Source organism: Somniosus microcephalus, chromosome 3 (assembly GCF_052327205.1).
Source record: "Somniosus microcephalus isolate GS21.2 chromosome 3, FLI_Smic_1.0, whole genome shotgun sequence".
NCBI lineage: Eukaryota > Metazoa > Chordata > Chondrichthyes > Squaliformes > Somniosidae > Somniosus > Somniosus microcephalus.
Genome location: NC_140989.1, coordinates 88,762,765 through 88,778,220, shown reverse-complemented (window position 1 = coordinate 88,778,220; position 15,456 = coordinate 88,762,765). Strand labels below are relative to the sequence as shown.

At 46.2% G+C, this 15,456-nt stretch overlaps 1 protein-coding gene across 1 annotated transcript; it reads right to left on the bottom strand.

The window, feature by feature from the left end:
• Positions 1-2,464: 2,464 nt before the first annotated feature.
• LOC147121193 (uncharacterized) lies at positions 2,465-15,184 on the bottom strand. The gene is made up of 2 exons (XM_085977736.1): positions 15,115-15,184; positions 2,465-3,402 (listed from the first exon to the last, which is right to left on the bottom strand). The coding sequence occupies exons 1-2, from the start codon at positions 15,182-15,184 to the stop codon at positions 2,465-2,467; spliced, it is 1,008 nt and encodes a 335-aa protein (XP_085833862.1).
• Positions 15,185-15,456: the final 272 nt, after the last annotated feature.

The window sequence follows — 15,456 nt, the reverse complement described above, 5'->3', positions numbered from 1 at the left end:
ATATCTGGATAACAGGGGAAATTAGAGACAGCATAAAATCCAAAGATAGGGCGTATAAAATAGCCAAAAAAAGCGCCAGAGCGGAAGATTGGGAACAGTTTAAGATAGAGCAAAGGAGGGCAAAGGGCATAATCAAGAGGGGCAAAATAGCTTACGAAAACAAGCTGGCGGAAAATATAAAAACTAACTCCAAAAGCTTTTATAAGTATATCAAAAGGAAAAGACTGGTGAAAACCAAAGTTGGTCCATTGCAGTCAGATACGGGGGAATATATAATGGGAAATAAGGAAATGGCAGATCAACTAAATGCATACTTTGGGTCAGTCTTTACGAAGGAAGACACAAAAAACCTCCCTGGGATATCGGGAAAAATAGGGACATTGGCAAAGGAGGAACTGACGCAAATCAATATCTCTAAGGATATGGTGTTAAGGAAGCTAAAGGGATTGAAGGTGGACAAATCCCCAGGGCCTGATAACATGCATCCTAGGGTACTGAAGGAGGTGGCCCTAGAGATAGCGGATGCACTAAGGATGATTTTTCAGAATTCATTAGACTCGGGAACAGTACCGATGGATTGGAGGGTAGCTAACGTTACCCCACTATTCAAAAAGGGGGGTAGGGAAAAAGCAGGTAATTACAGACCTGTAAGCCTTACATCAGTTGTGGGCAAAATGCTGGAGTCCATCATTAAGGATGAAATAGCGGAGCACTTAGCAAATGGGGACAGGATAGGACAGAGTCAACATGGATTTACAAAGGGTAAATCGTGCTTGACTAATCTATTGGAATTTTTTGAGGGAGTAACTGGTAGAATAGATGGGGGAGAGCCAGTAGATGTGGTGTACCTGGACTTCCAAAAGGCCTTCGATAAGGTCCCACATAAAAGATTAGCATGGAAAATTGAGGCTCATGGGATAAAGGGGAAAGTTTTGGCGTGGATAGGGAACTGGCTGTCAGATAGAAAACAGAGAGTTGGAATAAACGGCTCATTTTCTGAATGGCAGGCAGTAACAAGTGGGGTACCACAGGGATCTGTCCTGGGCCCCCAGCTGTTCACAATTTACATTAATGACCTGGATCAGGGAGTCGGATGCAGCATTTCCAAATTTGCAGACGACACTAAACTAGGAGGGGGGGTGGGCTCAGAGGAAGAGACCAGGAAGCTCCAGAGCGATTTGGACAGACTGGGCGATTGGCGGATAAATGGCAGATGCACTATAATGTGGACAAGTGCGAAGTTATCCACCTTGGGTGCAGGAACGGGAGGGCAAATTATTATTTAAATGGCAATAGATTGGGAGAGGGGGAAGTACAGAGAGACCTGGGTGTTCTTGTACACCAGTCACTGAAGGCGAGCATGCAGGTGCAACAGGCGGTCAAGAAGGCAAACGGTATGCTGGCCTTCATAGCAAAAGGGTTAGAATACAGGAACAGGGATACCTTGCTGCAGCTGTACAGGGCACTGGTGAGACCACACCTCGAGTACTGTGTACAGTTTTGGTCGCCTCATCTGAGGAAGGATGTTCTTGCCATGGAGGGGGTGCAGCGGCGATTCACCAGGCTGATACCAGGAATGGCGGGAATGACCTATGAGGAGAGACTATGTAGTTTAGGGATGTACACACTGGAGTTTAGAAGATTGAGAGGGGACCTCATAGAAGTGTATAAAATTCTGACAGGTCTAGACAGACTGGATGCAGAAGGAATGTTTCCCTTGGCGGGTGAGAACAGAACTAGAGGACATAATTTAAGGATAAGGGCTAAACCATTTAGGACAGAGATGAGGGGGAATTTCTTCACTCAGAGAGTGGTGAACCTGTGGAACTCATTGCCACAGAGGGCAGTGTACGCCAGCTCATTAAATATATTTAAGAGGGAATTAGATATATTTCTACGGGCAAAAGGGGTTAAGGGTTACGGAGAGAAGGCGGGGACGGGATACTGAATTAAAGGATCAGCCATGATCTCATCGAATGGCGGAGCAGGCACGAAGGGCCGAATGGCCTACTCCTGCTCCTATCTTCTATGTATCTATGTATCTATGTATCTTTCCTTACAATTGTGTTAATCCCCTCTTTAACCAGCAATGCTACCCCACCTCCTTTTCCTTTTTGCCTATCTTTCCTGAATATTGAATACCCCTGGATGTTGAGTTCCCAGCCTTGGTCCCCCTGGAGCCATGTTTCTGTAATCCCAATCATATCGTATTCATTTACCTCTATTTGCGCTGCTAATTCATCCACCTTATTACGAATGCTCCTTGCATTAAGACACAAAGCCTTCAGGCTTGTCTTTTTAATGCCCTTAGACCTTTTAGAATTATTATTTACTGTGGTCATGTTTGTTTTAAACCCTCGATTTCTCTGATTGCCACCTTTGTTTTTCTCCTTCCTGTCTTTTGCTTCTATCCTTGTTTCCCTTTCCTTTGTCTCCCTGCTCAGGTTCCCAACCCCCTGCCATTTTAGTTTAAACCCTCCCCCACAGCACTAGCAAACACTCCCCCAAGGACATCGGTCCCGGTCCTGCCCAGGTGCTGACCGTCCGGTTTGTACTGGTCCCACCTCCCCCAGAACCGGTTCCAATGTCCTAGGAATTTGAATCCCTCCCCCTTGCACCATTCCTCTAGCCACGTATTCATTTGAAGTATCCTTCTATTTCCACTCTGACTAGCACGTGGCACTGGTAGCAATCCTGAGATTACTACCTTAGAGGTCCTATTTTTTAATTTACCTCCTAAGTCCCTGTATTCAGATTTTAGGACCTCATCCCGTTCTTTACCTATATCGTTGGTACCTCTATGCACCACGACAACTGGCTGTTCACCCTCCCTTTCCAACATTTTCTGCAGCTTCTCCGAGACATCCTTGACCCTTGCACCAGGGAGGCAACACACCGTCCTGGAGTCTCGTTTGCTGCCGCAGAAACGCCTATCTATTCCCCTTACAATAGAATCCCCTATCAATATAGCTCTACCCCTCTTTTTCCTCCCGTCCTGTGCAGCAGAACCACCCCTGGTGCCAGGAGGTTGGCTGCTGCTGCCTTCCCCTGTTAAGTCATCACCCCCTACTGTATCCAAAATGGTATAACTGTTCAAGAGGGGGATGTCCCCAGGGGATTCCTGCCCTATCTGCCTGCGCCTAGTATTCTGCCTGATGGTCAGCCATTCCCTTTCTGCCTGTGCAACCTTTACCTGCGGTGTGACCACCTCCCTAAACGTGCTATCCATGACTTCCTCAGCCTCGTGAATGTTCCAATATCTATCCATCCGCTGCTCCAGTGCCGCAATGCGGTCTGTCAGTAGCTTCAGCTGGACACACTTCCCGCACACATGGTCATCAGGGACACAGGAAGTGTCCCTGATTTCCCACATAGTGCAGGAGGAGCAAACTACGGGCTGAACTGTCCTGACATGACTTACCCTTTACTTCCTTTAAATTGAGTTAAATTTTTGGTTTCCAGCAGCCCACGCTACACCTCAGAGCTTAGAAACTATAAACCACAGAGTTTAAGTTTGGAAAAAAAAGGAGAAAGAGAGAAATACTCACCAACGAATCACTTACCTGCTTTCTGGTGACGTCACACTTTGATTACTTTTTACCTCTCTCTCCCACTGCTGAATTGGTCGGGCCTTGTTGCTACCGCTGCTTTTATGCTCCGCCTCGCCTCGCTGCTCGCTCCACACCCAGGTCCGCCGCTGTGGTCGGGCCTCACTGCTGCCGTCGCTTTTATGCTCTGCCTCGCCTCACTGCTCGCTCCACACCCAGGTCCGCCGCTGTGGTCGGGTCTCGCTGCTGCCGCCGCTTTTATGCTCCGCCTCGCCTCGCTGCTCGCTCCACACCCAGGTCCGCCGCTGAAAATGCCACATTCCCGCCAATTGCTGGATTTCTCAGTTGCCCTTGGAAGGGGCCGAACCTCCCCTCACCTCATACAAGGCTATAAGCCAATGACATCAGGGGACAGAGCTAGGGGCACAGTTAGGAGTGGGGCGCTCCCTACACTGGGAATTCCTGCTTCCTTGGCTCAATCGGGACCCAGAATATCACTGAATGCTGGTGCACCAAGTGAGATGACCTACTGACCTCCAGCTGCACAAACATGAGCCTCCCCGAGAGCATGGGAGGCATAAGCTAGGGATGCAGACTGGACACCCAAAGAAAGGTATATTTTTTTAAGAATGAAATAATTTGATTGGCTCTCTCCCACTAGGGCTGAGGAGGGAGGGGCACTGTTAGGTGATGAAGGAGCCCTGGGAACTTGGGTCCAGCTTTATGGGGCACCAACAATGCACATAAATCTGGCTGTCCCCACAAAACCCAATGGGATCAAGGTTGGAAAGCAATGGTGGCACAATTTCAGCATAACCGCCCAGGACTGTAGCCCATGGATCTGTTCCTCTTCCAAGCTTCATCCCATCCCATGTCCTTGGTTGTCGTACTTGGGTCATTGGTAAATAGTTTGTTGAGATTAAACTTGTCAATACCTCAACAAGATCTCTTTTCAGTCTTCTCTAGTGAATGTTAAAAAGGAAAACAGCTGCCAATGTGTTCAGGAGCCCCTGTAAGGCAGCAAAATCTGCCAAATCCAATGATGATATATAAAGGGGACTTCCCCTAAATCAAGTATAGTGATCCAGAACTGGAGTAGCAGAGGTTAAGATGCACAGAATGTGAGGTTTGAGGCAGCAGAAGGTTGCTGAAGGCAGAGCAAAGTTCATCCAATGCCTCTTAGCTTCATGTGCTTTCTCAAAGCATTGCTATGCCCTTGCATTCAGCAATTAGCTCCTCAAGGGGCAATACCTCTGTCTACACAGCTAAACAAGCTTATCGTCTTTCACTTCATAGGGTGTGCCTTGCAGGAAGAGGCCGGCAACTCCGATGACCAACGAGGCACTTGCAGTGAAACAGTCACTGCCACTCCCCTGTCTGCCATTCCTATCACTTCCTCACCAACTCAGCTATTGCATCTTATTTTTCCTACAATACTACAGTTACTGCACTTTAAAAAGTACTTCATTGGCTGTAAAGTGCTTTGGGACGTCGGGTGGTCATGAAAGGCGCTATATAAATGCAAGTCTTTCTTTTTATTTGTGCAAACACCAGCATAAAGTCACTCAATAAGACATGATGTCACATGGTGTCCTCTTTCCTCATCAAATAGGAGCAAAAGGTATTTTTTCACAATTGCTGTTAAGCTCTACAAAAGCTGCAACTTAACCAAGAGTTTGTCACGCAAATAAACAATCTTCCTGGAAACATACTCCTAATGACCATGATTTATTCAGTTTTGTTGGTGGTTTCCTCGAAAACAAATCATCCTCTTCAGGGACCTCTTACTTTAATCACTTCTTTTCTTGGGCTTACTCTTTGCCTGAGGAGATGGTACCATATTTGTCATATCTCCTTCACTGATTTTCAGTGAAGGTAGAGTATTCCATGTAGACTTTCTTGAGGAGCTTTCCATCTAATGTATTTATAATTCTCAGATGATATTTGGAAAATATTAGCTTACCTCTTCAATTGAAATAGGCACTACATTTCAAAAATGTTTCCTATTACCATCAGGTCCATGCATTCCATTGCTTCAGCAAGTAAGTGCAGCTATTTTTACAACTAGATGCCATGTTATGTACAAAAAATAAAAGGTTAGTTCTGTGAAAAAAAACTCAGATACTGAATATCGGTATATTTTGTTACAGGTTAATGGCTCTGATGTTCAGCCTCACTATCTTGGTGTTTGATTAGCTTTGTCCTTGGATCCAAAAGCTATGGTATACGATGGCTTTGTCAACCCATCAGACCTGATCCAATTTTAGCCTTGATATGGAAGATGTACAAGTAGAACATCACGAGCACATTATAAACATTTTCCAAGACCAGCAGTTAATCATCTATCCCTTATAGTGGTCAGAGTGCCACTCTGGTAAGAACCTCAGAAATAATTGTTTCCCTTACTTTATGTACAAATGCACAAAGACGTAACAGCCTTTGGAAAATATTCGTCAAAAATATTTGGAAGAAAGTTAATTTAGAAAAGTATCTTCTGCTTTTTTAACATGACTGTTTAACATATATCACACCAAAGCTAACATAGGACATTGGTGGATACCTGGAGTCTAGAGCTAATGGGGCTGAAAATCCTCAGCCCTTCCGATATACTGCCATGGTAACTCCAGTGGGAGTGTGGCAGAAGAGGCTAAATATATCCAGGTTTTGGCTTGTATTGGGAGTTCCTGCAGAGCCTTATAAGAGGCAGAGGCTCTGGCCTCCTCTTACAAGGCCAGTGACACAGAGGGGGCAAAGCCAGGGAAGGAGAAGGGAGATCCCGATGTCACTTTTTGCAGCCTCCCGGGGCTGGTGGCTGCCCTTAGTCACATGGGTACTCATCCTCCACATGCAGATTAGGTGACTTCCTGTTGACCCTGCATATTTCCTACTGGACAGTGGTAGAGGTCACCACCGGGTGCATTCCCTGTTTAAGTGCTGAGATTGCTGGTCCATGGGATTTCTAAACCCATATGCCTTTCCTCATAATTTTGAACTTTGAATCCTGTAATATGCTTTTATACCAGAAATTGCATTGTTACTCTGTATTATATGCCATTTGTTTAAGGAATATGAATATGTAGTACAATGCATTCTTCTCAACTTATTTTCCCAATTTGTATACTTACCTGGAATATTATGGGTAAATGTTGATGTATTTAAATAAGATAGCATGCAACAAAAACAAGTTTATTAAGGTATGTCAATGCTAATTACTATACAAAGTATCATTACATATGGACAATTGGATTGAACTGTAGTAAAGGTTTTGGTATAAACAGGGGAGGGGAAACAAGTAATGTAATAAAGTACAACAGTGACACTCAAAATACTTTTTGATCATTTAAACTCTCAGTTCACCTTTTAGCTCACAATTCACTCAAATCTATTATAATTAGTATTATTATTCTATCCATCTATCGATCTGTCTCTCCCTCACTTTGGGTATCATGCCATTCTATATACAAATTTGTTGCAGCTGATTGATTCAAGTTTTATATTCATAAAACAGAAACAAGTCAAAATAGAAGAGGTAGGGAACATACAAACTAAACTTGACCAGAGAAACTATCAATAAAAGCTATCAATGAGGAATGACTGAGGGCATGAAATAGCAACAATTCATGCATGACAAGTCAGCAAAATTTATGAATAAAAAAGGAGAAGGCGATCCGATTAAATCATTCCAAATATCTTTCGAAGATTTGTATGGCCACCATCTTGGTTTGTCCACTAATCTGAGGAGTTACCCCAAGAAACAAAGTTTGTACTATCATAAATCATTAAAAATTACAGCATTTATAAGAAAATGATTAAAATTACCTATTAAGTTCATTTTCTTTGTTTGAAATACCTTGCATAAATTTTCTATCAGAGGCCAATGGCTTTAGTCCATGGGGATTCCCATAACTAATCATTCAGTCAGCTCAAAATAAGCCCCAACAGAGTGCAGACTGCAAATCCTAACATGCACCAGTGTCACTGTGTGTAATGAATCTGTGGAGAAAACTTCCAGCCTGCACAATCAGGCTGTCTCCCTTCTGAATCACGTGAACACAACCATATGGAGCTGGAGCTTGAGCTGGGATTTTTAAAATAATTGACAGCAAGATTGGCCATTTACAGAGTGTGCCAGGATATGTTTTTTTGTCGGCTATTTGTTCTACTAATATGAAAAATTATTGATAATGAAGATCCCCCAGAGAAGCTATTTTTAAGAATGATGTCAGTAACTGGAATTTCTATAAAACATCAAAATAAGGTAAAGCATGAATTCTTCAACTTTTTCTGATGTAAACATTCTAAACAAGCTTCTCACTCAAAACATCTATTTCCCCTCTTAGGCAGATAGAAAAACAAACTCTATATTCAAAAAATATATTTTCTTTGGTACTCTATTTCAAACACATGGGGGGAGAAATTCAGTGGGCTGCGCCACCAGTTAGCGCCTAAAGAGGGCACTCAGTGGCTTTAGCGCCACTGGCCACGCATCCCGCGATATTTAGCTGGGGCGCCAATGGCGGCGTTAGCCTGTTGCGCTGCGCCGCCACCGATGACGTCATCGGTGTGCGCAGCGCGCCATTACCACCCCGATCGTGATATTTGGCAGCGACCGCCTCTGTAGCGCTGCTCGCTAATCGCGCCCGGTTCATGGGGCCTACCTGTGGCAGCAGTGGCGCAAATTAAGGTGGAGGTGCGGGGCGGCCGTTTTTTTCAGCGGCCGCCTGCCAGCACCTCCGTCCCCTGCCTTCTGTTCTGCCCCCGCGGCATTGCCAGCTGTTTTCCGAGAGCCCGGCACTTCTCCTCGGTGCCGGGCTCTTTTGCCGGCACTCGCAATCGCTCATCGCGCTGGTGCAGGCCCCTCCCCATTAAGAATGGGAGGAAGGCCTGCAGTACCGCAGCGCGCCGTGCTGCAGCATGTGGCACTGCGGCACGTTGCGCTGCGATATTCAGTTTCAGCGCCCGAAGAGGGACGCGGAGCACCTCGAGCCTCGTCCCGTGTCCCTCTTGGGGCGTTCAAGCTGAATTTCCGTCGATCGCTGCTGCTCCAATCGCAGCGCAAAATCTGCCGCCCAGGCGAGCTTGGCGCCCCGTTTGCGGCTCCACCCAATTTCTCCCCCATGCTAACTAACTTAATGTGCTTGGAGGTATGACATTTCAATTGATTGATCATCATATTAATAAGGCTTTTGTGGCCTTTCTGACATCAGAACTTTCTGCCCCAGCCAAACTCTGCAATTCCTCACATGCTCCAATAATAATTGAGCATGAAATTAGTGCATGCAAATATCAACCATAGTCATCTCCACAATATGGTTCCCTTGGATATATGAATGTGCCTTTCTTTCTCCTTCTCTTAGGTGCAACCTGAGACCCAGTATTGCGAGAGGTGGTTGGCAGCTCTTGTGGGACTGAGGTGGTCCTCCTCTAATGATGGTGCTGAGAAGGACCCACTGCAGGCTGCATCTCTGGAGCTCGTGCATACACATCCTGATGTCACCTCCTATGTGTCACTGAGGGGTAGGGCTGGATACCTGGCATACGCTGCTGTCCTGAGAGCTGGCAGCCTCAGGGAGGTCAGCTCCAGTTGTCATCGTTCCACTGGGCCTTGGATCTATGTCAGCAGGATAACTGATCTAATGGCTGCTATCAGATCCTGAAATCCATGAAAGACAGCAGCCTGCATCCTGGCCACCGGGGTCTGGAAGCCAGTATATATGGTTATGCCTATTCCATCTCCTATTGCCATCAGAGCTGCAGTCTGTACTTTCGAGGAGGTGCCCACTGCTTAAATAAGGGGGCTGCTGCAGACTCCAATGAAGTTGCCATACGCTCCATTGATGTTAATGAAGAAACAGCTTCCCTGATGTTGCCGTAAATGACAGTGTAAACTTGAGCCACAGCTGTCAGTTGCCGCACATTACACAGACTGACTTCAGAGCCTACATATAGGTGTAATGTTCCTTGAACATCCTTCTTTTAGGGGCGCACCCATGTGATCTGTGTCCCACCACAATGAAGTAATGGGCAGCCTTCTTGTCTGCCTCCACTGGAAAAGTAGCACATCCTCACCTATTCCACATCCCTTTGGCTCCATGCCACATTCTCGCTAATGCTATCTAATTTTCTCCAGGTAAAAATATCTGAGCTGGTACATGGGACTAAAAAAGTAAGTATTGCCGGAGGTGAGATTGAGGAGGTTGTAGTACAGGAACAAGAGGTAGGATATCAGTGCAGGAACTCATTTGTGGGTTTCACCCTGACTTCTTCTCCTTCTTTATCATCATTCTCCCCACCTGCACCACTCTCATAATCCATCAGGAAGAAGTTCTGTCTCTTCTGCTCCCTGTTGAGTCTGAGTGTCCCAGATATGCTTATTCTAAATCACTGGACACAGACAACAAGAATAACTTAAACAGGTCTTTACTAATCGAAGGTCAGGGCTGAACTGCTTAGCAAATTACTACACAGAGTTTATATACCGGTGTGGTCACCACCGGTACTACAATATACAGTAGCCAAGAGAAAGTAGTCCATCTCTTAAGGTAGTCTCTTAAGGTGGTACAGGTTACATACACCACAATTCCTCCCTTTTTAGCTTAACAGTGTACATCCCAATTTAAACATAACATGGATAACATATATACAACTTCATGCAAAACTGTTCAAAGATTCAGTCTCTGAGGAGGCCTCCTGATCCGAGTTGGATAACGCCTTTCAGGGGTCTCTGATTCTCGTTGCTGGGGTGACTCATCTAGTTGATCTCTTATGGATTGGACATCATCAGATACATTGGCGTCTGAGGTAGATGCTTCAGGTTCACTAACTTCTTCCACTGGTGTCTCTGTCGTAGTCATGGGTTCGACCCTTGTTCTCGATTCTACAAGTTGGTCAGCATGACGTCGTATTACGTTTTCACCAATATCCACCGTGTACATCAGGGGTCCTTGTCTGGCACGAATTGTTCCAGATTGCCATTTCTCATTCTTATAGTCCCGGGCTAACACTGGTTGTCCTATTTCGAAACTCCGAGTGGTCTTGTTATTTATATGCTGAAACTGTTTGTTTTCGACTTCCCTCCGCACATTTGGTTTTAACAAGTCCAACCTGGACCGCAACCTCCTGTTATAGAACATCATGACAGGGCTTTGATTTGTCACTGCATGAGTGGCGTTTCGATATGCCATTAGGAAATTGTCCACCTTGTGTTGTAGTGGAATCTGGTCTTCGCTCATGGCCTTTATCGCCTTTTTGAACGTTTGTACAAATCTCTCGGCCAACCCATTTGTAGCCGGATGATATGGGGCAGAGGTATAATGTTTCACCCCATTCTTCTTCATGAATTTCTGGAATTCTTCTGACACGAACTGCGGTCCGTTGTCTGAACATATTTGTTCTGGCAATCCATTTCTTGCGAATATCGTTCTTAGAACTGCGATCGTCTTTTCCGAGGTAGTGGTCGCCATCTTAATCACTTCTGGCCATTTAGAATGTGCGTCTACCACAATTAAAAACATGGAGTCCATGAATGGACCTGCGAAGTCAATATGTACACGTTGCCATGGGGTTGAAGGCCATTCCCATGGATGCAGCGGTGCAATTGGAGGTGCATTTTGAACTTTTTGGCACCCTGAGCAGCTTTTAGTCAGATCCTCTATTTGTTGGTCGATACCTGGCCACCACACATAAGCCCTAGCAAGGCTTTTCATCTTGACTCCCCCCAGATGACCTTCATGCAGTTCCTTTAGAACTCTCTCCCTTAATTTAGGAGGAATAATCACCCTTGTTCCATACATCAATGTTCCTTGACAGACGGACAGCTGTTCTCGTCTGGCTGAGAATGCCGGTAACAGTGGTTCACCATGAGCTGGCCATCCCTTCACTGTCAATTCATAGACCCGAGACAGTGTCGGGTCATTCCTGGTTTCTCTCTCAATACTTGCATTGGTGACTGGTAAACATTCGATGATGGTCGAGTGAAATAACTCAACAGGGTCAGCTGTCGGTGCCTCTTCCGCTGTAGGTAGTGGCAGGCGCGACAGCCCATCAGCATTACCATGTTGCTTTGTACCTTTGAATTCGATCTGATATTGATGTGCCCCTAGGAAAAGGGACCATCTCTGGAGCCTCTGCGCTGTCATCACCGAAACACCCTTCTTAGGGTTAAAAATGGAAACCAACGGCTGGTGGTCTGTCAGCAGCGTAAACTTTTGCCCTTGCAGGTAATGATTAAATTTTTTTACTCCCCACACAAGGCTGAGAGCCTCCCTATCTATCTGAGCATAGTTGCGCTCAGCGGAGGTCAATGATCTGGATGCGAACGTGACTGGTCTTTCCAAGCCATTTGGCAACTTATGTGAGAGCACTGCCCCAATACCATATGGAGAAGTATCACAAGCTAAACGAATAGGCAGCGTTGGGTTAAAGTGAGCCAACACTTCCTTAGAGGTGATCAATGCCTTGCTTTTGTGAAAGGCCCGCTTACAGTCCTCGCTCCACTTCCATGGCACTCCCTTCTGCAAAAGAGCGTTCAGCGGGTGTAGCACCGTGGATAAATTTGGCAGAAACTTATGGTAATAGTTAATCAACCCTAGGAACGACCTCAACTGGGATACATTTTCCGGAGCGGGAGCCTTCACAACGGCTTCGATCTTGTCAGGTGACTTGTGAAGCCCCTCCTGGTCAATGACGTGACCACAGTACGAGATTTGCTTCTGAAAGAACTCACATTTCTGGCGATTAACTCGAAGTCCATATTCTTTCAATCTGGTGAGCACCTGTTCCAAATTTGTAAGGTGTTCCTCATCATCATCTCCTGTAATCAGAATGTCGTCCAGGTAGCATTGTGTGCCTGGAATTCCCTGTAATACCTGCTCCATGGCCCTTTGCCAAATCGCTGGAGCCGATGCCACTCCAAAAACCAGTCTATTATACCGATATAAGCCCTTATGCGTGTTGATCGTGAGATACTGGCGTGACGCTTCATCAACTTCCATCTGTAAGTACGCCTGTGCCAGGTCTATCTTGGTGAAGTGTTTCCCGCCAGACAACGAAGCGAAGATATCCTCAATCCGTGGAAGCGGATATTGCACCGTGTGAAGCACCGGATTAACAGTGATCTTGAAATCACCACAGATGCGAACCTTCCCCGGTTCCCCCGGCTTGTTACTCGATGAACGCTTCATGACGGGAACAATGGGCATAGCCCATTCACTCCAGTCCACCTTTGACAGTACTCCGGAACGTTCTAGTCCCTCCAGCTCAGCTTCCACAGCAGGTCGTATTGCATAAGGTACCGGTCTAGCTTTGAATAATTTCGGGTTTGCATGTTCTTCAACCTTGATGTTTGCCGTAATTCCTTTCAGTGTTCCCAGTCCCTGCTGGAACACCTCTTTAGCATCGTCCAATATTCTGGACAGTCGTTTAGGTTTGACATCGTCCTTTTTACCGGAATCTACAGTTAGTGCTTTTAAGGAATGCCAGTCCATATTTATTCTCCTGATCCATTCCCGTCCCAGTAGTGGTGGACCTCCCTCAGGTAACACATATAAGTCCATTCCTCGGCTTTCTTTACCCTTGTGGGCCACCTTTACCTTTATCTTTCCGATGGGGTATACTCTTTGCCCCATGTATGTTTTCAATACAATCTCCGTATCCCTTAGGGGAATGTGTGGAAATAACCTTTTGTAATCTTGCTTATTCATGACCGTCAATGCCGATCCAGTGTCCAATTCCATCTTCACTTGGACTCCTGCTATCTGAAGTGTGACCCAGATAGTTTGGTGGTCTGCTGTGTTACCCACATTATGTATTCTTAGACAACCCAGTTCCTTACTGCTGGAGTCTGAATCCGTCTTCTGTTCATCCGAACTGTTCTCTGTCACCTTGTGTACCTTTTTGCACTTTTCCTGCGGTGACTTTTTGTTGCTGGTCTTCTTTCCTGACCGGCATACTTTAGCTATGTGACCTAGCCTGCCACATTTTCTGCATTCCTGATTTTTGAACCAGCACTGGTTCTGATCGTGCGTTGTCCTTCTGCAACGATAACACTTTACTGCACCCAATGCCATTCGATTGGTGCTGAGTTCCGATGACCTTAGTTGCATTTCCGCAGTGCCTCTTGCTGCGGCCTCGTGCGATGCTGAAATGGTGACAGCTTTATCAAGCGTAAGGTCCTTTTCCTCTAGCAGTCGCTTTTGAGTTCCTTCTTTTAGTAATCCACACACGAATTTATCTCTCAGAGCGTCTGCTAGTCCTGTACCAAACTGACAGTACTTTGATAGCTTGCGCAGTTCAATTCAGCGTTGCTTTCCTCTTTCAGCTGCGTTCTTCTGTAAAATTTAAATCGTTCCGCTATCAGCAGCGGCGTGGGGTTTAAATGTTCTTGCAGGATAGTAACAATATTCGCGAAAGTCTGATCCGCCGGTTTATCTGGTGTTACAAGGTGCCTCAATAACCCGTACGTCTTCGCACCCATTGAGTTTAATAAGGTTATTGCTTTCTTATCATCTGGTACCTCATTTGCTGTACAATAAACTCCAATGCGTTCTACATACGTGGCCCAATCTTCAACATCGCTATCAAAAGCAGTGATGTTACCGTGTTTAGGCATCCTTGAGAGTTTCCTTAAATATTTTATTTTCCCAAAATGGCGGCTTCCCGCGCTTGTCTTCTTCCCCCGCCTACTAAAATGGCGGCTTCCCGCGCTTGGTGGCTTTTCCCGCGCTTGTCTTCTTCCCCCGCCGACTACAATGGCGGCTTCCCGCGCTGGTCTTCTTCCCCCCCGCTGGCTACAATGGCGATTACCACGCTGTTGCCGTTCTCGCCTCCCAGCGGTTCTTAATTTCCCCGACGCTGCTTTTGTTCCCCCGCGGTTCTCGTGGGCATTAACGCTTCCCTTGTTGCTGCACCTCTCAGCCCCGATTGCAGCCCGGCCCTTTACACCGGCTGCGGTCGAGTTTTCCGCGGTTCTCGTGGCATTAACGCTGCCCTTGTCGCTGCGCCTCTCGGCCCCGATTGCAGCCCGGCCCTTTACACCGGCTGCGGTCGAGTTCTCTGCCCTTTTTCCTCCGGTTTCCCTCCCCTTCTCCACTGACAACGCGGCCGACTTTCTGCCCGTGTCGCTAGATCGGCATACCCACCACCGTGGTAGAAGGATGATCACTGCCTGTCGCTGATGGAGGACTTCGTGGTCAGTAATTTCAACCCGGGTTCTCGATGCCTCTCGTGCGATGCGGTGCTCAGCAGGCTGATGAGGGCGGATGCCTCTTCTTGACGCCCGTTCTGAGGACGAAGCTGCCTTGGATGCAAAACTGCCGCAGGGTAAGATCGGACTCGTCGCCACTGTTGAGTCTGAGTGTCCCAGATATGCTTATTTTAAATCACTGGACACAGACAACAAGAATAACTTAAACAGGTCTTTACTAATCGAAGGTCAGGGCTGAACTGCTTAGCAAATTACTACACAGAGTTTATATACCGGTGTGGTCACCACCGGTACTACAATATACAGTAGCCAAGAGAAAGTAGTCCATCTCTTAAGGTAGTCTCTTAAGGTGGTACAGGTTACATACACCACACTCCCCATCCTTCTCTTCATCATAATCATCTTCCTCCTCTTGATCAGCATCTTTCCCCATTGCTGCGGCCAGAAGTGGATGTGGCCAGCTTTTACTTTGACCCTAAATTCGTATATATATATTTATGACATTTTCCACACCCAATCACAATAGTTGAATTTCCTCATTTTGTGCATAAGAACATAAGAAATAGGAGCAAGAGTAGGCCATTCGGCCCTTCGAGCCTGCTCCACCATTCAATGAGATCATGGCTGATCTTCTACCTCAACTCCATTCACTGACCCTATTGCCATATCCCTCGATGCTTTTACTAGTCAGAAATTTATCGACTT

Excerpts from the sequence above, each read along its gene's own strand:
- LOC147121193 (XM_085977736.1), bottom strand. The coding sequence starts at position 15,184 with ATGGGGAAAGATGCTGATCAAGAGGAGGAAGATGATTATGATGAAGAG. Across the intron at positions 3,403-15,114 it reads GGATGGGGAGTGTGGTGTAT|TTCAGCCCGTAGTTTGCTCC; the intron begins GTAACCTGTACC and ends ATGTCAGGACAG.